The 18,904-nt window shown below is 43.1% G+C and overlaps 1 protein-coding gene across 9 annotated transcripts in view; it reads left to right on the top strand.

Annotated features, from left to right (window-relative positions):
* Window positions 1–18,904, top strand: part of agap1 (ArfGAP with GTPase domain, ankyrin repeat and PH domain 1) — a 188,773-nt gene that overhangs the window by 33,112 nt on the left and 136,757 nt on the right. The window contains exon 1 of one of the 9 annotated variants that reach the window (XM_085264874.1): window positions 14,722–16,650. The exons of 3 other annotated variants lie outside the window; for them this stretch is intronic. In XM_085264874.1, the coding sequence (XP_085121000.1) occupies window positions 15,510–16,650 (1,141 nt within the window). In that variant the 5' untranslated portion in view covers window positions 14,722–15,509. Of the gene's footprint in view, window positions 1–14,721; window positions 16,651–18,904 lie in introns of those variants that run through there. 5 more of the 9 variants (XM_085264870.1, XM_085264869.1, XM_085264872.1 and 2 more) reach the window with 5 other exon arrangements.

The raw sequence follows: 18,904 nt of genomic DNA, 5'->3' as shown, positions 1-18,904 counted from the left end.
CATCCTTCTTGTGAGAAAAAACGGCTTTAATCATATTTAAACTACAGGATACACAGTGTAGTGTTTTCACAGTGTAGCAGCGCCCCCTGTTGGTGAAAAAGCTCACGTCTTCTTCCTCACAAGCAGATTTCAGGCTCTGTCTTCTTCTGTGGATTTCTTTGGTGTCACGGCTGTCGGCTCGTGTTTTTCTCACCTTCACTCACAGCTTTTGTCGGCCCTGAAAGACGATAAAGAGTTTCCAAAGAGGGCACGGCTGCGTTTTTGAGGAGGAGAGCCCTTACTGAGCATGCCCGGGATTTGCTTAATTTATTTTTAAGTAAGTCACAAGAAAAGGGAAAGAAGTTAGAAAAGAAAGCTGGAGCTGGAGGCGGTCTGATGTGAGAGGTTCTCAGAGCGTCTCTGATGATGAAAAGAAGGTCTGAGAGGCCTGAAAGAGGAGCCGCACACACAGCAAAGCCGAGGGCAGAGAAATATAACAACCAAGCAATGTTGGAGATAAAGTGATGAAGTTGGTTCAGTATATTTTATATAGGAATTTTTTTTGTCATACTTACAGAGTATCCTTTATCTGTGCAGTTGTTCTTAAATGTTCTGATGACATTAAGGAAAGTTTTCATGCAAAAACAAGTAAAAAAAAAAAAAGATGATGTGAACAAAATGACTTTTATTTACACAGTCCCTGTCTGTTACTTCTTGCAAAACACGAGCATGATATTAACACAAATACACTCACTGAACGACTGAATGATGATGAAGAGTTTCCAAAAAGGACACGGCCGAATGTTAGATGAGGAGAGCTCACTGAGCACGCCCGAGAATTGCTTTCTTTTCTTTTCTTTGTTTTTCAAATAAATCACAAGAAGGAGAAAAGTTCGAAAAAGAAAAGAAAGCTAGCCATATATATGACTTATTCACACCAGCCACTTTATTAGGTACACATGCTACTACACCAAGGTGGGCCTCTTTTGCCTTTAGACCTGCTTTAATACTTCATGGCATAGTGTCGCACAGCTGCTGCACATCCCAAAGGTGCTCTGCTGGATTGAGATTTAAATACAGACAACTAATTGTCAAGTTCAAGAAACCAGTTTGAGAGGCTTAGGTGTGCTGTCAAGCTGGAAGAAGCTATAAGCAGATGGATACTGTGAGCATGAACGAATGGACATCGTCAGGCACAATACTCACGCAGGCTGAGGTTAAACAACGCCCAATGTTGGTGAGTCTGTGAATTGTAGCCTCAGTTTCCTTTAAAAGGAGTGGCGCACACTGTGGTCTTCTGCTGCTGTAGCTCGTCTGCTTCAAGGTTAGATGCTCTTCTGCATACGGTATTGTAACAAAGAGTTACCTGACTGTTATCTGGGATCAACGAGCCATTTTCACTCCGAGAACTGTCACAACACTGAGATGGTGGTGTGGGAAAATCCCATCAGATCAGCAATTTCAACCGTGCCACTTTCAGAGTCGCTTAAATCACCTTTCTTTATAGTTTCGATGCTCAGTTAGAACTTTAGCAGTTCGCCTTGATTGTCTACATGCTCAAATATATTGAGTTGCTGCCATGTAATTGGCTGATGGCATAATTGGATTAACGAGTTGATGGTGTAACTAAGAAACCGATCGACACGAATTTACAATTAAGTCCTGACAGTCAAACAGTTTTTGATCTTTTTTTCCTTCTTTCTAGCTGCTGTTTCAGGTTAAATCTGATGTGTAGATGTTTGATCTTTCACATACTTTGTGCTGAAGCATCCAAATTATTTAGATTACTGAAGTGTCTGAAACTACATATATTGCCTACACCTTGAAGTCAACACCAAGCCTGTAATGTTAAAAACTATGTGATTACAGCACACTACTTTCTATTCTCTTCAACACACCAATCGACCAGTTCCTGTAAAACTGATGAAACGCAGCAGGAGAAGTAGCTTTCATGAAAAATTCATGTTTACGATTAAAAAATACCACAGCGGCTCGGTCACTTAAAGGTTAAGGGAGGTTTTCAGGAGGGATCACTTCCTGAAAATAACATTTGAAACCAGGCAACAGACACAAACATTTACGGGTAACGGGTGATTAGCTGTAATACAAAAACATAAGAAATATGTCTCATCCTGGTTTTTCAGCTCTGATGAACTACAAATGTTACTTCATTAAGGTACCGCCTCATATTCTTTTATGGGTGAACTGTAAGACCCGAAGAGCCTGAGAGCTGGGCTTAAACATCTGACACACCATCATCTGTCATGCATCGTCCAGCGGCAAGACCACCAGGAATCAGCTTGTCACATGTCGTGAATGAAGTTCGGCAGAGAATCAAAGGAAGTCGAGATTTCCTCACTTCCTCTCTGTGCTTCATTCAGGGAAGTGGTGTCTGTTACCATGATAATAAACTACAATTGCCGTGACAACCGCAATGTTTCACCACAACAAGTTTCAGTAAGTGACCGCCGAGTCACGACAGAGTTTTATTGACACGCTGGCTGAGTTTATTAGAGCAGAATCTGACACAGGAGCAGAAAGTGGAGCTTTATGGCTCAATAAAATGATAAAGACATTAAAACAGCTCAGCAACCTCTGTTTACATAAATCAACCACTTTTTGAATGGACCTTGGCAGAGTGACCTGAGATCTGTGCAGATAAACACTCTGATGAAAGATCAGTCAGCTGAAAGCTGGACAGCAGGTGGCAGCAGTGAGCTGCGGTGCGTTCGGTATGGGAGGAATGCTGGGAATTTTCTGTGTGTGTGTGTTTGGGTCGATGTGTGTGGGCACAGAGTGTGTAGATACTGAGAGTTTAACAGACACCCAGAAATCAAAGGTTCAAGTCCTCAAGTAATCTTATATTTCTGGTATTTAAAGTAATTTATTACTGAAAAATATGTCACTGTACTCAAAGAAAGCACGTTTTAGTTTTGCTGTACTTAACAGAGTTGGGATATTTTCCTACAGGGATACTTTAATAAAGATCTAAGGGTTATTTTGATTGGCTAATCAATTAATGTTGGGCTCTATAAACAAAAAACAATAATCCAGAAAGACCTGATCAGATGTCTTGTTTTGTCCCAAATCCAAAATGCTTTAATTCTCAATTTCTTTTGTGTAAAACTAATAAAAATGTAAACATTTCATATCTGAAAACCTGTAAAGACAAAAGTTTGATGAATTGTTTTTGCTTATATTAATGTTTAATTGTGTCAGGGTTCCTGTACCAAAGACTTATGGGCAAAAGGGCATTTGTTGCTTTTAAATAAAAGGGAAGTAGGACTTTCCCTGTTACTTTGTCAGACATTGCAGTGCAAATCTGAAAATACAGTGGCCTGGATGCTTAGACCAGATGTACCAAATGTGAGTGCAGTGCTTATGAAGCATGGTAAATTTTGTACAGACAGTTTTTCAAACATTGAATGGGAATCAGTTCACTGCAGTCCTAAACAATGGTCCAGACCTCTGAAAATGTCTATGTTTGAATGCAAAGTTCCAGTGGGTTAGCCTACCCAGAACACATGCTGTCAAGGACCTGTTGGTTTTAATGTTCAGCTGGAGAAACAAACCAGTCCCTAATTAATAGTTGTCTTTGTTCAGTCGTTGCTTTTATGAAGTTGGTTTTACATTTTCACTCCAAGTGGAATCTACACCGAGCTTTGGGGATCCTAAAGTTTAAAGAAAAAAAGTTAAAATGTGCATTAAATAATCCTGTAATATTTTTCTAGTAGTTTTCTTATAATGCTCATGCATCAACTTTTCAGGGAAAATAGGGTAAATTCATGTATGAATACTTGGTGTTGTGATCTTTTGACACTTCTGAGCAGAATTTTGTGAAATTTGGTGGAAAGGTTGAGGAAGATCCCATTAAAGAGACTAGATTCTTTAAATTTGCAACATAGTTCACTGGCTTTTGTAAATTATCCCTGTGTACTTATTAGTATTTCATGTGTATGTATTTTTGTAACTCTTTCCACACAAGAGTAAAAAATACTAACTGTGAAGAGCCCTGTGTGTATTTGATGTCTGCAGGGAAACTATCTGACTGTCTAATTATGTAAAAATGTTGTCACCAGGCAGAAATGTTGCCCTAAAAGTTGCTGAATTAATCAACTGTTCTGCTGCTGCTGTTAATCTGACGGGATCACAGTTTTCTGATGCACGGTGCTCTGTGATTGGTGGGAACCAATTAGCTGCCTGTGATCCCTGTCACTAACACACACACACACACACACACACACACACACACACACACACACACACACACGGGACTATTCACAGGCTCTGAATAATTAATGGATCCCCCTCTCTACTTTCTAATGATGCCTCTAGGGCATTTATTACATATGTATGTGCATGTGTGCATGTTATGTATGTGCCTCATGATGCACAGCACACACTCACACGCACACACTTCCTGTGTGACATTTTCTCAGAGAATCGCGAGCACGTCTCCAGAGTCTCTGCTGAATTTCTGCAGCACACACTCGCAGCGTGATGAAGAAATGATCTCTTCTCTTATGTAACTTATCAGATCAATCAGGAGTTAAATGTCGTTAAGTGTTTGAAAGGGGCAACAATCAACAGAAACACCTTTTTCACTGTTTAAATAGTTCAGCTTTCTAATTGTAGCGTTACTTTCAGTCTCAAAACCTTTAACTTACATTTCAAATATTGGACTTCCCACTTTAAATTTTTCCTTTTTTAACATTTCAACATTTTCAAGTCAAAATATTTAAACCTTTACCTCGTGAAAAGTGAGGGCATTTCTTTTATGATATTTAAGCTTTCCCCCCAAAATAATTATATTTTTCTGTCTGAAATGTTTTGATGTTCATGTAAATATGTCATCATTGATAAAAAGAAAACACTTTTGATGGATCGGACATGGATTTCTGCAGGCTCTTAACTCAAACCAGTTCTTCATTCCCATCCCAAACCTCAACATAAAGAAAGAAACCACCAGATCTTATTCTTTGGGAACTTTTTCACATTTTAACTTAAAAAAAAGAATATCAAAATAATTGCAAGATTGTCAATTAGCAGGACTGAGCATTTCATGTAGAGACATCTGGTGATATTTTATTATATTTTATTGGTTTTTGTATTCATTTGTCATTCATGTCTTTAATCTAAGAAAATGATTCAGAGGACATCACTTTGGTTCTTTTTTGTCATTTTGAGTTATTGTTGTGGACCAACGGATCATCAATAAATAGTGGTTACAGCTTTTCTTAATAGCTGAAGATATTTTCCACTTCTTATGCCAGTTTCCACCTGCTCCTCTTCTCTTTATCTGGGATTAGTGCTGTTATCACTTCACCCCCAGCTGCCCCCTTCTCCTCCTCCTCCTCACCCCCTTTCCTGGTCTGCCTCCTCCTCCTCCTACTCTTTGCTTCCTGGCCATGAACCAATCACCGGCCTCGTTGTAATGCAGCATAACTTCAGCCCAGTGTCTGGTCGAGCAGCTATTGTAACCAGATTAAAACACATTATGTGCAGTAGCTTGTGTGCACTCAAACCTCTCGTGGGATTATTGGACATCAGCTGTTTGCAGCCCCCGATCACTCCCTCACACTTACACACACTTGAAGGTGTGTGTTTCAGTTGTGATTTTTAGTTGTTTTCAGATATTCACGAATTCTTAATCAGCTGGGCTCCATCTGTGCTGCAGCAGCATCCCGTTTCGCTGCCAGTTTTATGCTGTTTATTGTTTTGTTTTTCCTTAAACATCTGCTGGTCATATCGGATGCATTTTTCTCATCGTTTTCCGTCTCTTTAATGTTCATTTTGCTCTTTTGTTTATAAGAAGTTGGAAAATCCCTCAAAAACAAACCATAATTAAGCCAGTTTTTCTTCTTTTTTTAAATTTTGACTTATTTTTTAAGCTTTAAAATACTATTAAACCAAAGTATTGGTCTGTCGTTGTTCTATAGCCTCTTGTCAAAACAAAAAAAGGTGATCTTTTAACTTAAAAGTGATTAAGTAGTCAATTTCACCCCATTTTGTAAATTCAGATTAATTCATTTTACAGCACTACTTTCTGTTATTATAATGTTCCTTATTGTCGTCTTTGTATCCCACCAAAGTTGGAGCTTAACATGGACTTCACCAAACATATTGTTAAGTCCAGTTTTGAACCTTCTGTAGCTTTATAGCCACCACCATTTCTCCTTTGTGGAGCCACAAGTGATCATATATGTGTAGGACTGAATTGTCACGTAACTTAAACTAGTCTATTTAGGATGCTGCATCCGGAGCACAGACTTATTGGACTGTCTGTTAGTATAATTAACCGCACAATAAGCCAAATTACTTGTCAGACAACTGGATTCAAAAGTGCTCCAGAAGGGACAGACCAAACATACACTTTGACGTTACGCTGATGACATGATTCAGCTTATTACCAAATCCCACAAATCGGTTCAAACGTGGTCCAGGTCTATTTCTGTAAGTCAAGGAGGCCATGCCCTTAATAATAGAAACTGTTAACCTTAATACAGTTATAAAAAGCTTCACTCACTATATAGTTGTTATGAAGGGGAAAATTTGAAAGTTTGATGGACACACTCACCATTGGAGCCAGCCTCTAGTGGACATTAGAGGAACTGCAGTTTTTGTCTTTTTAATGAGAAAGCGTTTATGAGTAAAAGCACAGGGATGAATGCTCGTGTATATGATTCGATGTCAAAGACCACCGTAGCTTTTTAATGGTTTGAGGTTGGTAACCACATGATCCTCATGTCTGTTGGAGAGAAGCTGCCCTATGTGTCTGCACATGCTCAGTGAGCAAACACACACACACACACACACCCTTCAGGTGCCAAGCCAGCCGTGCATCGCCCGGCCCCCTCCCATCCCCTCTCATTGCCCCTCCATTTGCATCTCCATGGCAACAGACTGGGCGTCTGGAGCGTGGGGTGGGGCAGGTTTCTCTTCCCTCTCCTTATCTCCACATTCACTCATCTCCATTTTTGATTTGCATAAATCTGTTCAAGGTCACCTGTGCGATGGGAGTTTATGTGTGTTTGGTTTCCTAATGATGTGGGAACCAAAGAAAGGAAATCCCCACACATCATTAAAGCCGAGAGGGCAGGGTCTACACACGAGTGCCTGATAATGTCATACATCATATTTAAAAGCATTTAGTGTTCAGAATCATTTTGTTTCAGAGTCAAAACTGTTTCCTGACAGCTGGGGACGCCCCCGTTTCTTTGTAGTGAGGTTGTATCAGAATCTGAGCCACTGTCTGTGTGTTATGTGCAGTAGGTGGCACTAGAGTAAGCCTCCAAGGAGCACAGGTCTGGCATCAATAAAAAAAATCAACATGGCTTAAGTGGATGTTCTGTTTTGATCAGTTTCACCAATTTCTTTGCTCTTTCTGACAAGAAAGTGAAGCCGCTCCTCTCCACCAGACTCCATTCACAAAAACAGGAATTTTGCCTCACAACAGAATTTGTTTGCCTACTTTTGCCTTGATTGTTTAGTTGGTTAAATTGTATGAACTTGGGGTTATAAAGAGTTAGTTTGGATCTGAATAAAGGGGTCAAAAACAAAAATCACACAGCAGCTCCTGTTTTCTGTGAGGAAAAATCAGTTTTTGTGAATGAAGTCTGGTAGGTATGAATAGTGTAATTTTTAAAAAAAAATTCTCGTGTGTTATTTGTGTGAACTTGTGTATGTACCTCCACAGTTGATCTTATTATTCAAACATATTGTTATTATTAACATTCAAACTTAATGAAAAAAAACTGAAATCTGCAACACAACATGCTGACCTGATTTATTTCTCCAGATGTCTCCACATGTGCAAAACATCATTATAATTTGTGTGACTAATGCAGTTTATCCCTTTTTACTGAAGCATGTTGTGACTGTTTCTCTTCTCTCTCCTCATGTCCTCCTGATGTTGGCTCACCTGTCCACCTCCTCCAATCACAGGTAAGAGAAGTAACGCTGCGTTTAGTTGTTGGTCGCCTCTGTAGCCTAAAACAGGACAATGTCTCCTTTATTTGCTGTTTGACCTTTGACCTCTGTGCTGTTGAGTCATTAGATTTTAGCTGTTGAAGCTGAGTTGGCTTCTTTAAGTGAAGCATGTTTATGAGTGTGCAGATGTGCAGCACCTCCTTTTCCTCTTCCTTCCTCCTACCAGAGGGGGACACTCCCTGCCTGCTCCCCCCTTTCTCTCCCTCCTCCTCCGCCCCCCTCTGCTAACTGACCCATTTTCCCCCATCTCCAGGGGTTGAGGGAGAACGTGAGGCAGTAGGTGGAAGGGAGGGTGTTGTACCTCCCACTGCTCCCTAAGTCTTTGATGCAGAAGAAAAACCCTGAACTCCTGCAGGATGAGGAAGATGAGCGTGTGTGTGTGTGTGTGTCATGTTTGATTAGAGTGCTCCCCGCTGGGTGTTTGCTAAACATGATTGTCACAGGAGCTCGTCTTTAACCTGTTGTCAGGAAGTGTAAAACTAATGTTCTTTTACTGGCTTTTTCACACAAATACAAATACACCAGTGATTTTCCCCATCATTGCAGACCTGATTGTTTGTGTTAAAGGTATAGTCAAATATATTTTAAGGTTATTTAACAGGAAGAAAAAAGGATACTGTACTCATAAATGTACTGTACTGTACTCAGTGGTAACAACAGCTGCCTTACTGACAGAAAAGTTCAGGATGTCCTCACTAACGTGACTAATGGTGATTTGACTAATGGCTGTCATTAGTCAGATGATCTTCTCTGACTAATTGACCTGCGTCAGACTTCTGTTACAAAGTTGTACTCCGTCTTTCAGACTAAATACAGGTGGAGGCTCTTCACCCAGTATTGACAGCTGAGGTAAACAGCAGGCTTACAGTCTTCTACTGAGATGGGAAAAGCTATGGTGTACAGTCTAAATTTAATGTTTTTGGGGATGTTTTGTCCCACAGCAACAGGAAGAGTAAGAAAACAGAACTGCAAACGATCGTCTACAGACTGTAACTTTAACAGGTTTCTATCCGACTGGAACCTATGTGTACCTACAAACTCCTAGTTATTATTATTATTATTGTTATAAAGAATACTCAAGAGTTATTGTTGAAAACTTTTGACACTGTGCCCATTTTTGTTTACATTTTCACTCTGTAGGTTTTGGGGGGCTGAAGGCACCCCGGTGTAAATTAAATTCTACGTACAGGAACTTTGGGGGCGGGCCGAGCAGCTCTGAATATTAGTTGTGAGTGTTCAAAGATGTTCATCAGCCTTTTATGAATGCGAGATGTTTCCTTGGAGACAAAAATAGAATGATGGAAATATTAAAACTGATTGAATGCAGGTTTAATTTAAACAGCTATGTTATTGATTTTTATTCACGGTAAACCGTTTTTATACGCCGCCTCTGCTTCATCGGCTCTTCTCTGACAGTTTAAAATAATTCGTCAAGCTGAAATCCTCCACCACAGTTCAACATATATTTGCAGTTTGATGAGATCTGTCTAGCGTTGCGTATCGAGTAAACGTCTCCGGCTGTTTTGGTCATTTTAACACGTTTTAAGGGCCGAGCAGTTAATCCCAGAAACGGCAGACTCGACTCCAGATACAGAGGTGTGTGTTTCTCCCTCGTGGTGGTGCGGCATGTCAGACACGCTTTGGCAGTGTCTGCAGAGCTGCATACATATTTCATGTGAGGCAGCCAGAGCGTGCCGACACAGCAGATGGATGCTGGGATGGTCAGTCAGCAGATACACACCACCTCTCTCTCTCTTAGTTTACCTCTGAGCTCGCCTGTTCCTGATGTATTGATCAGTATCAGTGCTTTAAAATGAGCCTTGTTTTATAACTTTATATAGATTTATACATCTGTACTCGTGTAATGCTCGCTGAGACCCAAAGTGACTGAAGTGACTGGCCTGTAAACAGATCAGAGTCTATTCATAGTAGATTCAAATGACTGCTATTAGTTATAAAGTATATTATTAAGACTTCTTCACACTAGACTCTAGTGTGTTTATGTAAAACCCATAAAATAAATGGCCTGATTTTGCATGTGTGGGTGTTTATGTCATTTCAGGATCAAGAGCTGGAAATATGATCCACAGAAAGATTAATTCAAACCTTTTCAGTGTTGCTTAATCGTCTCTGTTAAAGGGCGTCTGCATGCATTTAGAATTGAAACATCTAAATGTAAGTAAATCTAAAACTAATATATCTTGAAAGGACTCTGGCAGGGTTTAGCTTTGGCCTTTATTAAACTGTAAATAGTTGCAGGATATCAGTGAGGAGTATTTTCCCAATAATCCCAATAATCATGAGGGCAGTTGCTCAAAATCCCTTTTTAGAGAGCGAGGTTGGACGGGTTACATTGGCACTCACTGTATCTCCAAAGGCCTCAGAGAAAACTAAACATGTGTTGAGTCTATATTAAAGATAACCTATAGCTGTCATCCTGTTTCTAAGCCACTAAAATAAAGAAGATAAAGTGAAATTTGCCTTGAAGAAAGAGACAAAAAAAGAAAAAGAAAAAGAAAAAGAAGAAAGAGGCTTGTTTCCCCAATGTTGCTCCCAAACCATAAGGAAGATGTGAATTTAAGATCTGTTGAAAACCGAGGAAAAAGACGTATAGTGTCTTAGGAGCAGTAACGTGTTTCTGAAGAGGTGATTTCTATTCATTCAAGGCTTCAAATGTTATTTTAAGGCTTTTCCTTTGCCTTAAATGCAGCAGCAGAGCTGTTTCCAGACACTTCTTGGTAATCCCATTTAACAGCCATGTCTCCATCTTTTCCTCCATCGGTTTTCAGTCTCCACCTGCCGGCTGCAGTTGACCCCCGGTTAATCCCGCTGTGCTCGCAGATCACCATTTCAAATATCCAGCTGCTTTGTGTCTCCTTCTATAAACCTCGCCGCAGTGACCCTCTCTGATGTGGCGGTGTTTGTCCACGCTCTTGCCGGGGTTGGGTGCTGCAGGGCCCGATAAGGGCAGTGGCGGCGGCGGGGTCCCCAGAGAGCCAGATTAAAGCTTAAAGGACAGGTTAAAGCTCTGCAGACCTCTGCGGACACTTAGATTCCAACTTTACTGCAAACAGCCTGCACCAGGAAGCTTAAACTCACAGGAAAATGAGAAATAACCTTCCTCAAAGTGCGCCGGCTATAAATCCCTCTCACTGGTATCTGTCAGAGGTCAGGACCCCACACGGGGTCACCAGATAAATCTGGGAGGTCACGAGATGATTAACGAGAGGAAAGAGAAAACAAATCCTCACACACACACAAAAAGCTAACAGCTCATTTTGGAGGACGTCGAGATAAAGCAGCCTCTTACCGCAGACAGCTCTGATCTGTTTCTGATCGAGCTGATCGATTGGAATTAACACAGCGCTGACTTTGACGAGACCTTGTCATTTTCCTGACCAAAAGCACCCACCATCTAAGTGCCCTTGAGCACTCTTTTACCTGCAGAGGGTAGAAAAAGACACTCCCCCCCCCCCAATAATTTCAGTCTTTGTTTGCTTTCTGCTGCAGATTTTACCTTTTAAGAGGGAGGGCGCCCTCACAGGGAGAGCGCCTCACTGTGTTTGTACCAGTTAGTGAGCCAGCAACCTAAAGCCTTTAAAACCTATTAATTTGAAAGCTGCATTAGTTTCTGGACTTGATTTTCTTCCTCATTAAAGTCTTAGAAACTCACGTTAGTGTTCTAGGGTTAGAAAATTATATATTATGGAAGAAAAACCGGTGAGTTAGGTTTGGGTTAAAATGCATCGGTTGCCATGTCTTTTAAAGATTGGTTGCCATGAGGACCCCTCCAAAGACGTTCTATTCTGCGCAAAATATCTGAATATGTGGATTAAGGTTGTGGAGCATCAGTCTAAATGGAGAAGCTCAATTCTGCTGCTTGTATCCTCGACCTGATGGGCGAGGGAAGGACTGTAGATCGACCAATAAGTCGACAGATTCAGCTCCATCTTCACCACAACAGATTACTACACTAATATACTTACTGTTGAAATACACTACTTACACATTTGTGCTCATGGACCCAAAAAACGTGACGTTTTGTTTCCATGAACTGAAGCTCTCATGTCCAGACCAAGGTCTGACCTCATGGTTGCCCGATTGGACGAATAAATTGATTGCAGGTGTTGAGCTGAGCTGTACACAGACTCCAGGACACAGACTGTCCCTCAGGACAAGTCGCTGTTTTTTTTTCCGGTTTGAGAACCAAACCTTCAGAAACACGAGGACTCGCTGACAAACATGCAGAGGACGGTTTTCATGTCTCCACCTGCCGTGACAGACTCCGCCGCCGGAGTCAGGAGCTGCATTGGTGGCTGTGACATCACTCGAGTTATCTCACGTCTGAGTCTGAGGCTGCTGCGGGATGAAAGGCTGCGAGGTGTGTTTGATGTCACGGAGGGGCAGCGTGCGTTGGCGTGTAATTTGCCATCTCGGCGTGGAGTTTGCTTCCACCATCCCCCTCCTCACCTTGATGCACAATGTTTCCAGCTTCGTGTGACAACGGCAGCCTTTACCCATCTCCGTCCAGCTGTTTCCAGGTGGACGGGTGGAGGTGCGTTTGATGTTCGGTGTCTCGTTGGGGGGGGGGGGAGAGCACATTAACTACCTTTATGTGCTTCCCAATCGAAAAGTGGAAGGAGAAAGTTGCCCTCAGCTGCTCGTCTAATCTCGATTAATCCCACTAATCATCCACCCGGCGTCAGAGGCCGAGGCCTGACGGTGAGGAAGAGGAGGGTGAGTTAATCCTCCCCCGCACTCCTCCTCCTCGGAGATGAAGGGAGGCACTTCAGAGATGAGAAGTCGTGATGAAAGAAAGCGCTGAGAGAACAAGTTTCCACTCAGGATTTCGCTTTAATTTAGAAACTGATCAAAGAGGCGCAGGTCACGTGACAAACAGCAACCGCAGACCCACTTCTCACTTCCACCTTAAATATTTCAAAGTTGGAGCGGTGATGAAGCTGCACATGCTCATAGTGACACTGGGTCTAAACACAAGAGGACCCCCCTAAACACAGCATATGTGTAATCTTTGCTGTGAGGTACCTGAAGCTAAACAATGTTTTTAAGGTGGATTTATTCTTTCAATCTGCTCTTTAACAGCCCAGAAGCCCGCAGCTTCATATTGTTCCAGTGTGCAGATCTAAGGAAGCCACTTTTCCATCTTTTTCGTGTCCTCATAACTTCATAGGTTGGGAGATATCCAGCCTAAAGGCAGAATCACTTCCTCAACTTCACTAAGGCGGAACTCCTTAGTGTGTTATTACTGCGATCATCAGCATGAGCCCGGTGTTTCAGGGACTGTAAAACAGGAGGGACAAACTCAGATCTATGTTGGAATCTAGTGGTTCCTCTGGAGATGGAGACCGCTTTCAGACTTTTCAGTTTCTGCGTCTTTATTTTTATGTTTCTTGCTTACTGTTTGGGATTAAATCAGTGCACACTCAGGTTCAGTTAAACATCACTTAAATGTTTGTGTGTATTCCACCATCAGAAGCTCCTCAGCTCCTCTTTCTGCTGCTTCTTCCACCTCAAATTTGATTTTGTGCCCCTGTGGGTGCAGCTTTTGCCTCCATGGCTGCCCGGGAGGCTTCAAAGAGCTTGACAGACAGAGAGGAGAAAGAGGAGGCTCCACCCCTGCTTTAGAGGAGGCGGTGCAGACGGTAAAACCAGAGCTGGAGTTTGCTCTCGCGTGACCCCGCTACTGCCCAGCTGACTTACATGTAGATCAGAGCAGGAAGTAAAGCCACAGCTTAGGGTCATCAGGTCCTCAGCATTTATTTTAGGAAAGTTTCCAGCCTGCTGAAGGGAGAAACCTGCTCCAGAATATAAAATCCATGCTTCAGTGTCCAAAGTTGGAAGACTGAAACTGCCAGAAAAGGGAAAAAAATTATCAAAATAATAATAAATAATAGATAATAGATAATTAAAAAACAAAATAATTGCAAGTATATATGTGTATATGTATATGTATGTATATGTGTATATGTATATGTATGTATATGTGTGCGTGTGCGTATTCTAATTCATTATTCATTTTTGCAAAAAGGGGGCTGTACTTCAAAAGGTTATGTAAATAAAAGAAAAAAGGGAAGAAAATCTAAATTTAAACAGGAAGGTAAATAAATGCAGGTATTATTTAAAATGAAACGCATACAGGAGCAAACCAAATCGGAAGCATTCATTTATGTGAAATTTGATAAATTAATTAATAGCCATGAATGTTTTTTAATTTTTTGTTGTTGTTGCATTTATATTTGTTATTTATATATTCATTAACACATTTATTTTTTTTTATTTTAGTACTTTTGGTCCTCCATAAGAAAATCTTAATGCCATCCTGTTTGTTTTTCATATTGCAGGACAAAAGAATTGTATTACAAAAATAGAGATAAACAAGCTTCAATGGACAAACCAATAAAATAAACACAAAAGTAAAATAGTGAATAAGTGAATTAACACCTAAAATGTCAATTAGTATATTTTTTATGAATAAGCTGTTGCATATATATATTTTATTACTTCATTCTTTCTTTCTAATTTGGGATTTTCAGTCCTCCTTAAATGTGTTTGAATGAGTGAATAAATAAACTGTTTGCACTTAGTTTTTCTTTAAATTGGAATTTAATTTAATTCAATTTTTTGGTTTGTTTTTATTTTGGCAGCTTCAGGCCTCCATATGTTTTAGCCATAGTGAGGAGAAAAGTGTCCTTCTCAGTGTTGGTGCCGCTAACAGAGCTTCTAAAATAGCCCAGGCTCTGCTGTAAGAGTAAATAATAAACACGTGGTTTAACACTCCGGCTCCTGTGAGGTCTCCGCACCGTGTTTCCCCATCATCCTTTGCTGCTGCCGCTGGCCGGTGTTCAGTGTGTGTCTGTGTGTGTGGAGCGGAGATCGCTCAGAGTGCAGCGGAGGACGGTGCGGTGGCTGTCCGGTCCGGTGTTTACTGTCGGCGGGTTAAAGTGTGAGCGGAGGTCCGGATCTTCAGCTGGAAATTCAGCGGCATTTGGAGCACAAGTGAAGCGGGTTTGAGGAGCGAGAGGCCCGGCTGGCTGCTGCGCGGCGCTGCGGGGGATGTGCGCACACAATGGGAGACCGTCCGGGACTCGAACAGCGTCTCCCCGCCCGGCTTGGTTTGTAAAGACACCGGAGCTGGAGCCGGGACTCAGCGCGGAGTGAGGACCTCCTCTGACCGGGCAGGACGCCTAAGACACCGGGAGGAGCTCAGCTGCGAGCCCCGTGGGAGCCGCGGAGGACGCGCCTGTGTGTCGTGAATCCCGCTGGGATGAACCCCGAGTGTCTCCTGCGTTCCAAACCGCTGTTTACACATCTGGATGAAGAGGAAAGCCTGGGTTTGGAGCTGGTTTATGGAGTTAATGCATGTTAGTTTACTGGATTTACCCGCAGACCCATCAGCAGCCTGCAGAGGTTAGTGCTCAGAGGATAAAACTAAAGGAGCAGTTCACAGTTTCTCTTTGAATCCGAATATTTTAAAGTAAAGGAGCAGTTCACAGTTTCTCACATGAGCTTTGAAGGAGGCGATGTACCTGCTGGACAGTAGCAGCTCTGAGAGGATGGAGAGAGGAGCTCCTCAGAGAAAGACTGTGTACCGGATCTCACTCACGCTGGTGAAGAGGGAGAGCGTAGAGGATGAGGACTCGGTGCCCCGGCGGGCAGAGAACCCAAAGGTGGGCGCCTTCAGGCGTGAGGGGTCGGCAGAGGTGCAGCGGGGAGGTCTGCTGGAGCAGCTGAAGGAGGTGGAGGACGAGTCGGAGGATTTCTCCTCTTCCCACGGCTACATGCGGAACTTTAGGACGTTCAGCACGGGCCAGCTGGAGCTCGGCAGGCTGAAGATCTGCCGGAAGCAGCTGCTGCAGCGGGGCGCCAAGGCCACCAGTCCGCTGGCGGAGCCCGGGCAGGAGGACGGCGGCGAGCGGGAGGTGGAGGAAGCACCACAGGCGCTGGTGGAGAACGGTGGTGTTGGCGAGAAGAAGAAGAAGCTCCTGAAGGCGAAGAGCGTGGAGGAGCAGAGCTCGGAGCCCGTGAGCAGCGTCGGGAAGCTGGCCCACTCTAAAAGTAACGGGGCGCCGTCCACAGAAGGCCCCCCGGAGACTCCACCTCCTCTGAAGCGCCCACCCGGTCTGCTGCGCCGCAGCTTCAGCTTCAGGCACTGGAGCGGTGGTGAGCTGCTGCGCCTGCGGGCGCTCTCCAAAGACAAACACCACAGCAGCTCCGGCTGCATTGGCCAGGACGCCGCAAAGAATGACGAGCCGGCTGCGCCGCTCCCCACAGCCCGCCTCCTCGACCCCACCAGAGAGAAGAGCAGGACACTGGAGGTCGGCGCCGTCCTCAACAAGACAGACTCCATGTCCGAGCTGAGCCGCTGGGAGAGGGCGCAAGGCAGCAAGAACCGCACACTGGACAACAGCGACCTGCTCCGGCTGGCGGAAGAGAAGGACGCTGCCGGGGCAGCAGGTGGAGGCTTCCTGCTGCGGGGAGGTGGGGGACGCTCCAGCGAGCGGCGCCTGGTTCGCTTCTTCAGCGGGATCTTCTCCAGGAGGGACGGTGCTTCCACGTCCACGCCGGTGGGGAGCCCTAGCACCAACAGGTCGCTGCGCCGCAGCCGGAGGACGGCGCTGTCGCAGTCCAGCACGGAGAGCATGAACGGAGGCAGCGCTGACGGTAAACACGTGACCACAAGGGTTTGAGTGTGTGGATGTTTGAGTGTGAAGTGTGTGTTTGTTTTAAACAGCAGGGTGGTGTTTGGTTGAGACTCTGCTGCTGTTTGTCTTTCATTACTCGGAGCTCAGCAAATTCAACACGAGGCAGAGCGCCATCACCTCCATCCAAAGCATGGTGAGACAGAAGCCAATGAAGGGTTAAAAATGTCAGACAGGAAGTAGGAACAGGGAGCAGTTTGACTTTTATCTGCAGCATCCTCTTTCCATGGAGAGGGGACGAGTGGAAAACATGACAGATGAGAGGAAGTGCATTAGTTGTTGTTCTCACAGATGGATGTTTTCTCCATCAGCCTCTGTCCTCTGCAGAGGAACCTTAAAGGCTCCATAAATGAGTCCGTGCAGGACGACAAAGACTAAACACAGAAACAAACACATAAAGCAGAAATCATTTGTAGCTGTCTCGGCTGATGCAAGGTTTGTTTAGAGGCTTTTATTCTGAAGGAGCTCTGTTTTGTCCTGTTCTTAGGGTCTCTGTGACCTTTCCACAGGCGTTGGGTTCTGCAGGTCTCTCAGAGGTGGACTAACAGGTTTAGAGTCTGATCACACAGAGGAGGTGGGGGTGGGTGGATGGTTGTGGTGGTGCAGGGCATGGCTTCACATGTTTGAGATTCCTGAGGCGTTAACCCCCCCAACCCAGCGAGCTGCTAGATGACGGCGTCTGGCAGGTAAGCTGTTGTTTCTGCAGACGACCTGTTTGTCCTGAGAGAAGTCCTGAAACTGGAGGCTGAAGTGTGGCTGTTCACACCTTCAGCAGTGTGGGAAAACCTTTCAAATTAAAATAACTAAAGGCAGCAGAACAATTAAATGCTGCTTTTCTCATTGTTCCCTCACATTTTGCAGATTAATCAAGAAAATATCTGTCAGCCTGATTTCTTACTTTGTTACTTTTTCTCTTTCATGTTCACACTGACCAAGAAAACCTCAGCAGGGAGGCCTTTATTTTGAAGTTCAACGTTCAACTTCTGTTTCTTTTGGTTTTTGAATGACTTGATTCTCTCTTCTGGCAGCGCGTTCAAAGGTTTACGCCTCCGCAAGACGAAGGCAAGCCAGGCTTTTAACTCTTAGTTTGAAGGCACAAAGCATCGCGTTTAAAATGCTGCGGCGCATTTTAACAACGGCTCCTCACCGCAGAGCGCACACACTCTTACGGCTTGTGTTTAACATGCTGCACGCGGCTTTCAGGCCAGCGTTCTGTCAGTTTTGAAGTTTAAAAAAAAAAGGGCTCAGTGTTCCTATCAGAAACACCGCCGCGCTTTGGTGCTCATATTGGTTGTTTAGCATGCCGTGCTACACAGTAATATTAACAAATTAATTTTATTTATATAACACCAAATCACAACAACAGTTGCCTCAAGGCGCTTTATATTGTAGGTAAAGACCATTCAATAATAACGGAGAAAACTCCAACAATCACATAACCACTTGTGAGTAAGTGCTTTGGCAACTGTAGGAAGGAAAAAACTCCCTTTTAACAGGAAGAAACCCCCAGCAGAAGCAGCCTCAGGGAGTGGCTGGATGATGATGATACTAATAATAATAATAACCAGGAACGGCGCATTTAAAGAAAATAATCTGTGTTGTTTAATTTCAAATCAAATCAAATCACTTTTATTGTCACATCACATGTGCAGGTACATTGGTACAGCACATGTGAGTGAAATTCTTGTGTGCGAGCTTCACAAGCAACAGAGTTGTGCAAAATACAATAATGTAAACAAGCAAAATACAAGAATGGCTACATCTGAAACTAATAAATATATGTACAATATATAATAGTATATGCATTTCTGGATGTGTATACTAAATATTTTTCTGTGTGTGTGTGTGTGTGTGTGTGTGTGTGTGTGTGTGTGTGTGTGTGTGTGTGTAATTTGGCTAGACTCTTAGGTCTTAGGTTCTAGCATCGACATACATGCTTCTCGTTGGGTGTTTGGCTTCATTAGCTCCACACTAATCATAATAACCAGAAGTGCTGTAAATGATTTAGAAAATGTTGTTGGGCTCTGCGCTCTTTTAGTCCATGTTTCGGTCTGTTTGAGGTATGAAATGTGGTGAAATGTCGACTTCACAAGCTCATGTTACCTTTTTTTAAGATTCCATGTTCTCCGTAGTAATCATTTTAATAAGAATAATAACTGTAATTAGTGTTTAATAGTTAGGAAATAATGTGTTTGGACGCTGTGAGCGACAGCTTC

Source organism: Mchenga conophoros, linkage group LG23 (genome assembly GCF_057382185.1).
Source record: "Mchenga conophoros isolate Kocher_MC1m ecotype Shallow Benthic linkage group LG23, M_conophoros_male_GT1.1, whole genome shotgun sequence".
NCBI lineage: Eukaryota > Metazoa > Chordata > Actinopteri > Cichliformes > Cichlidae > Mchenga > Mchenga conophoros.
The sequence above is the reverse complement of the archived record's forward strand: the minus strand, read 5'-3'. Positions and strand labels throughout refer to the sequence as shown.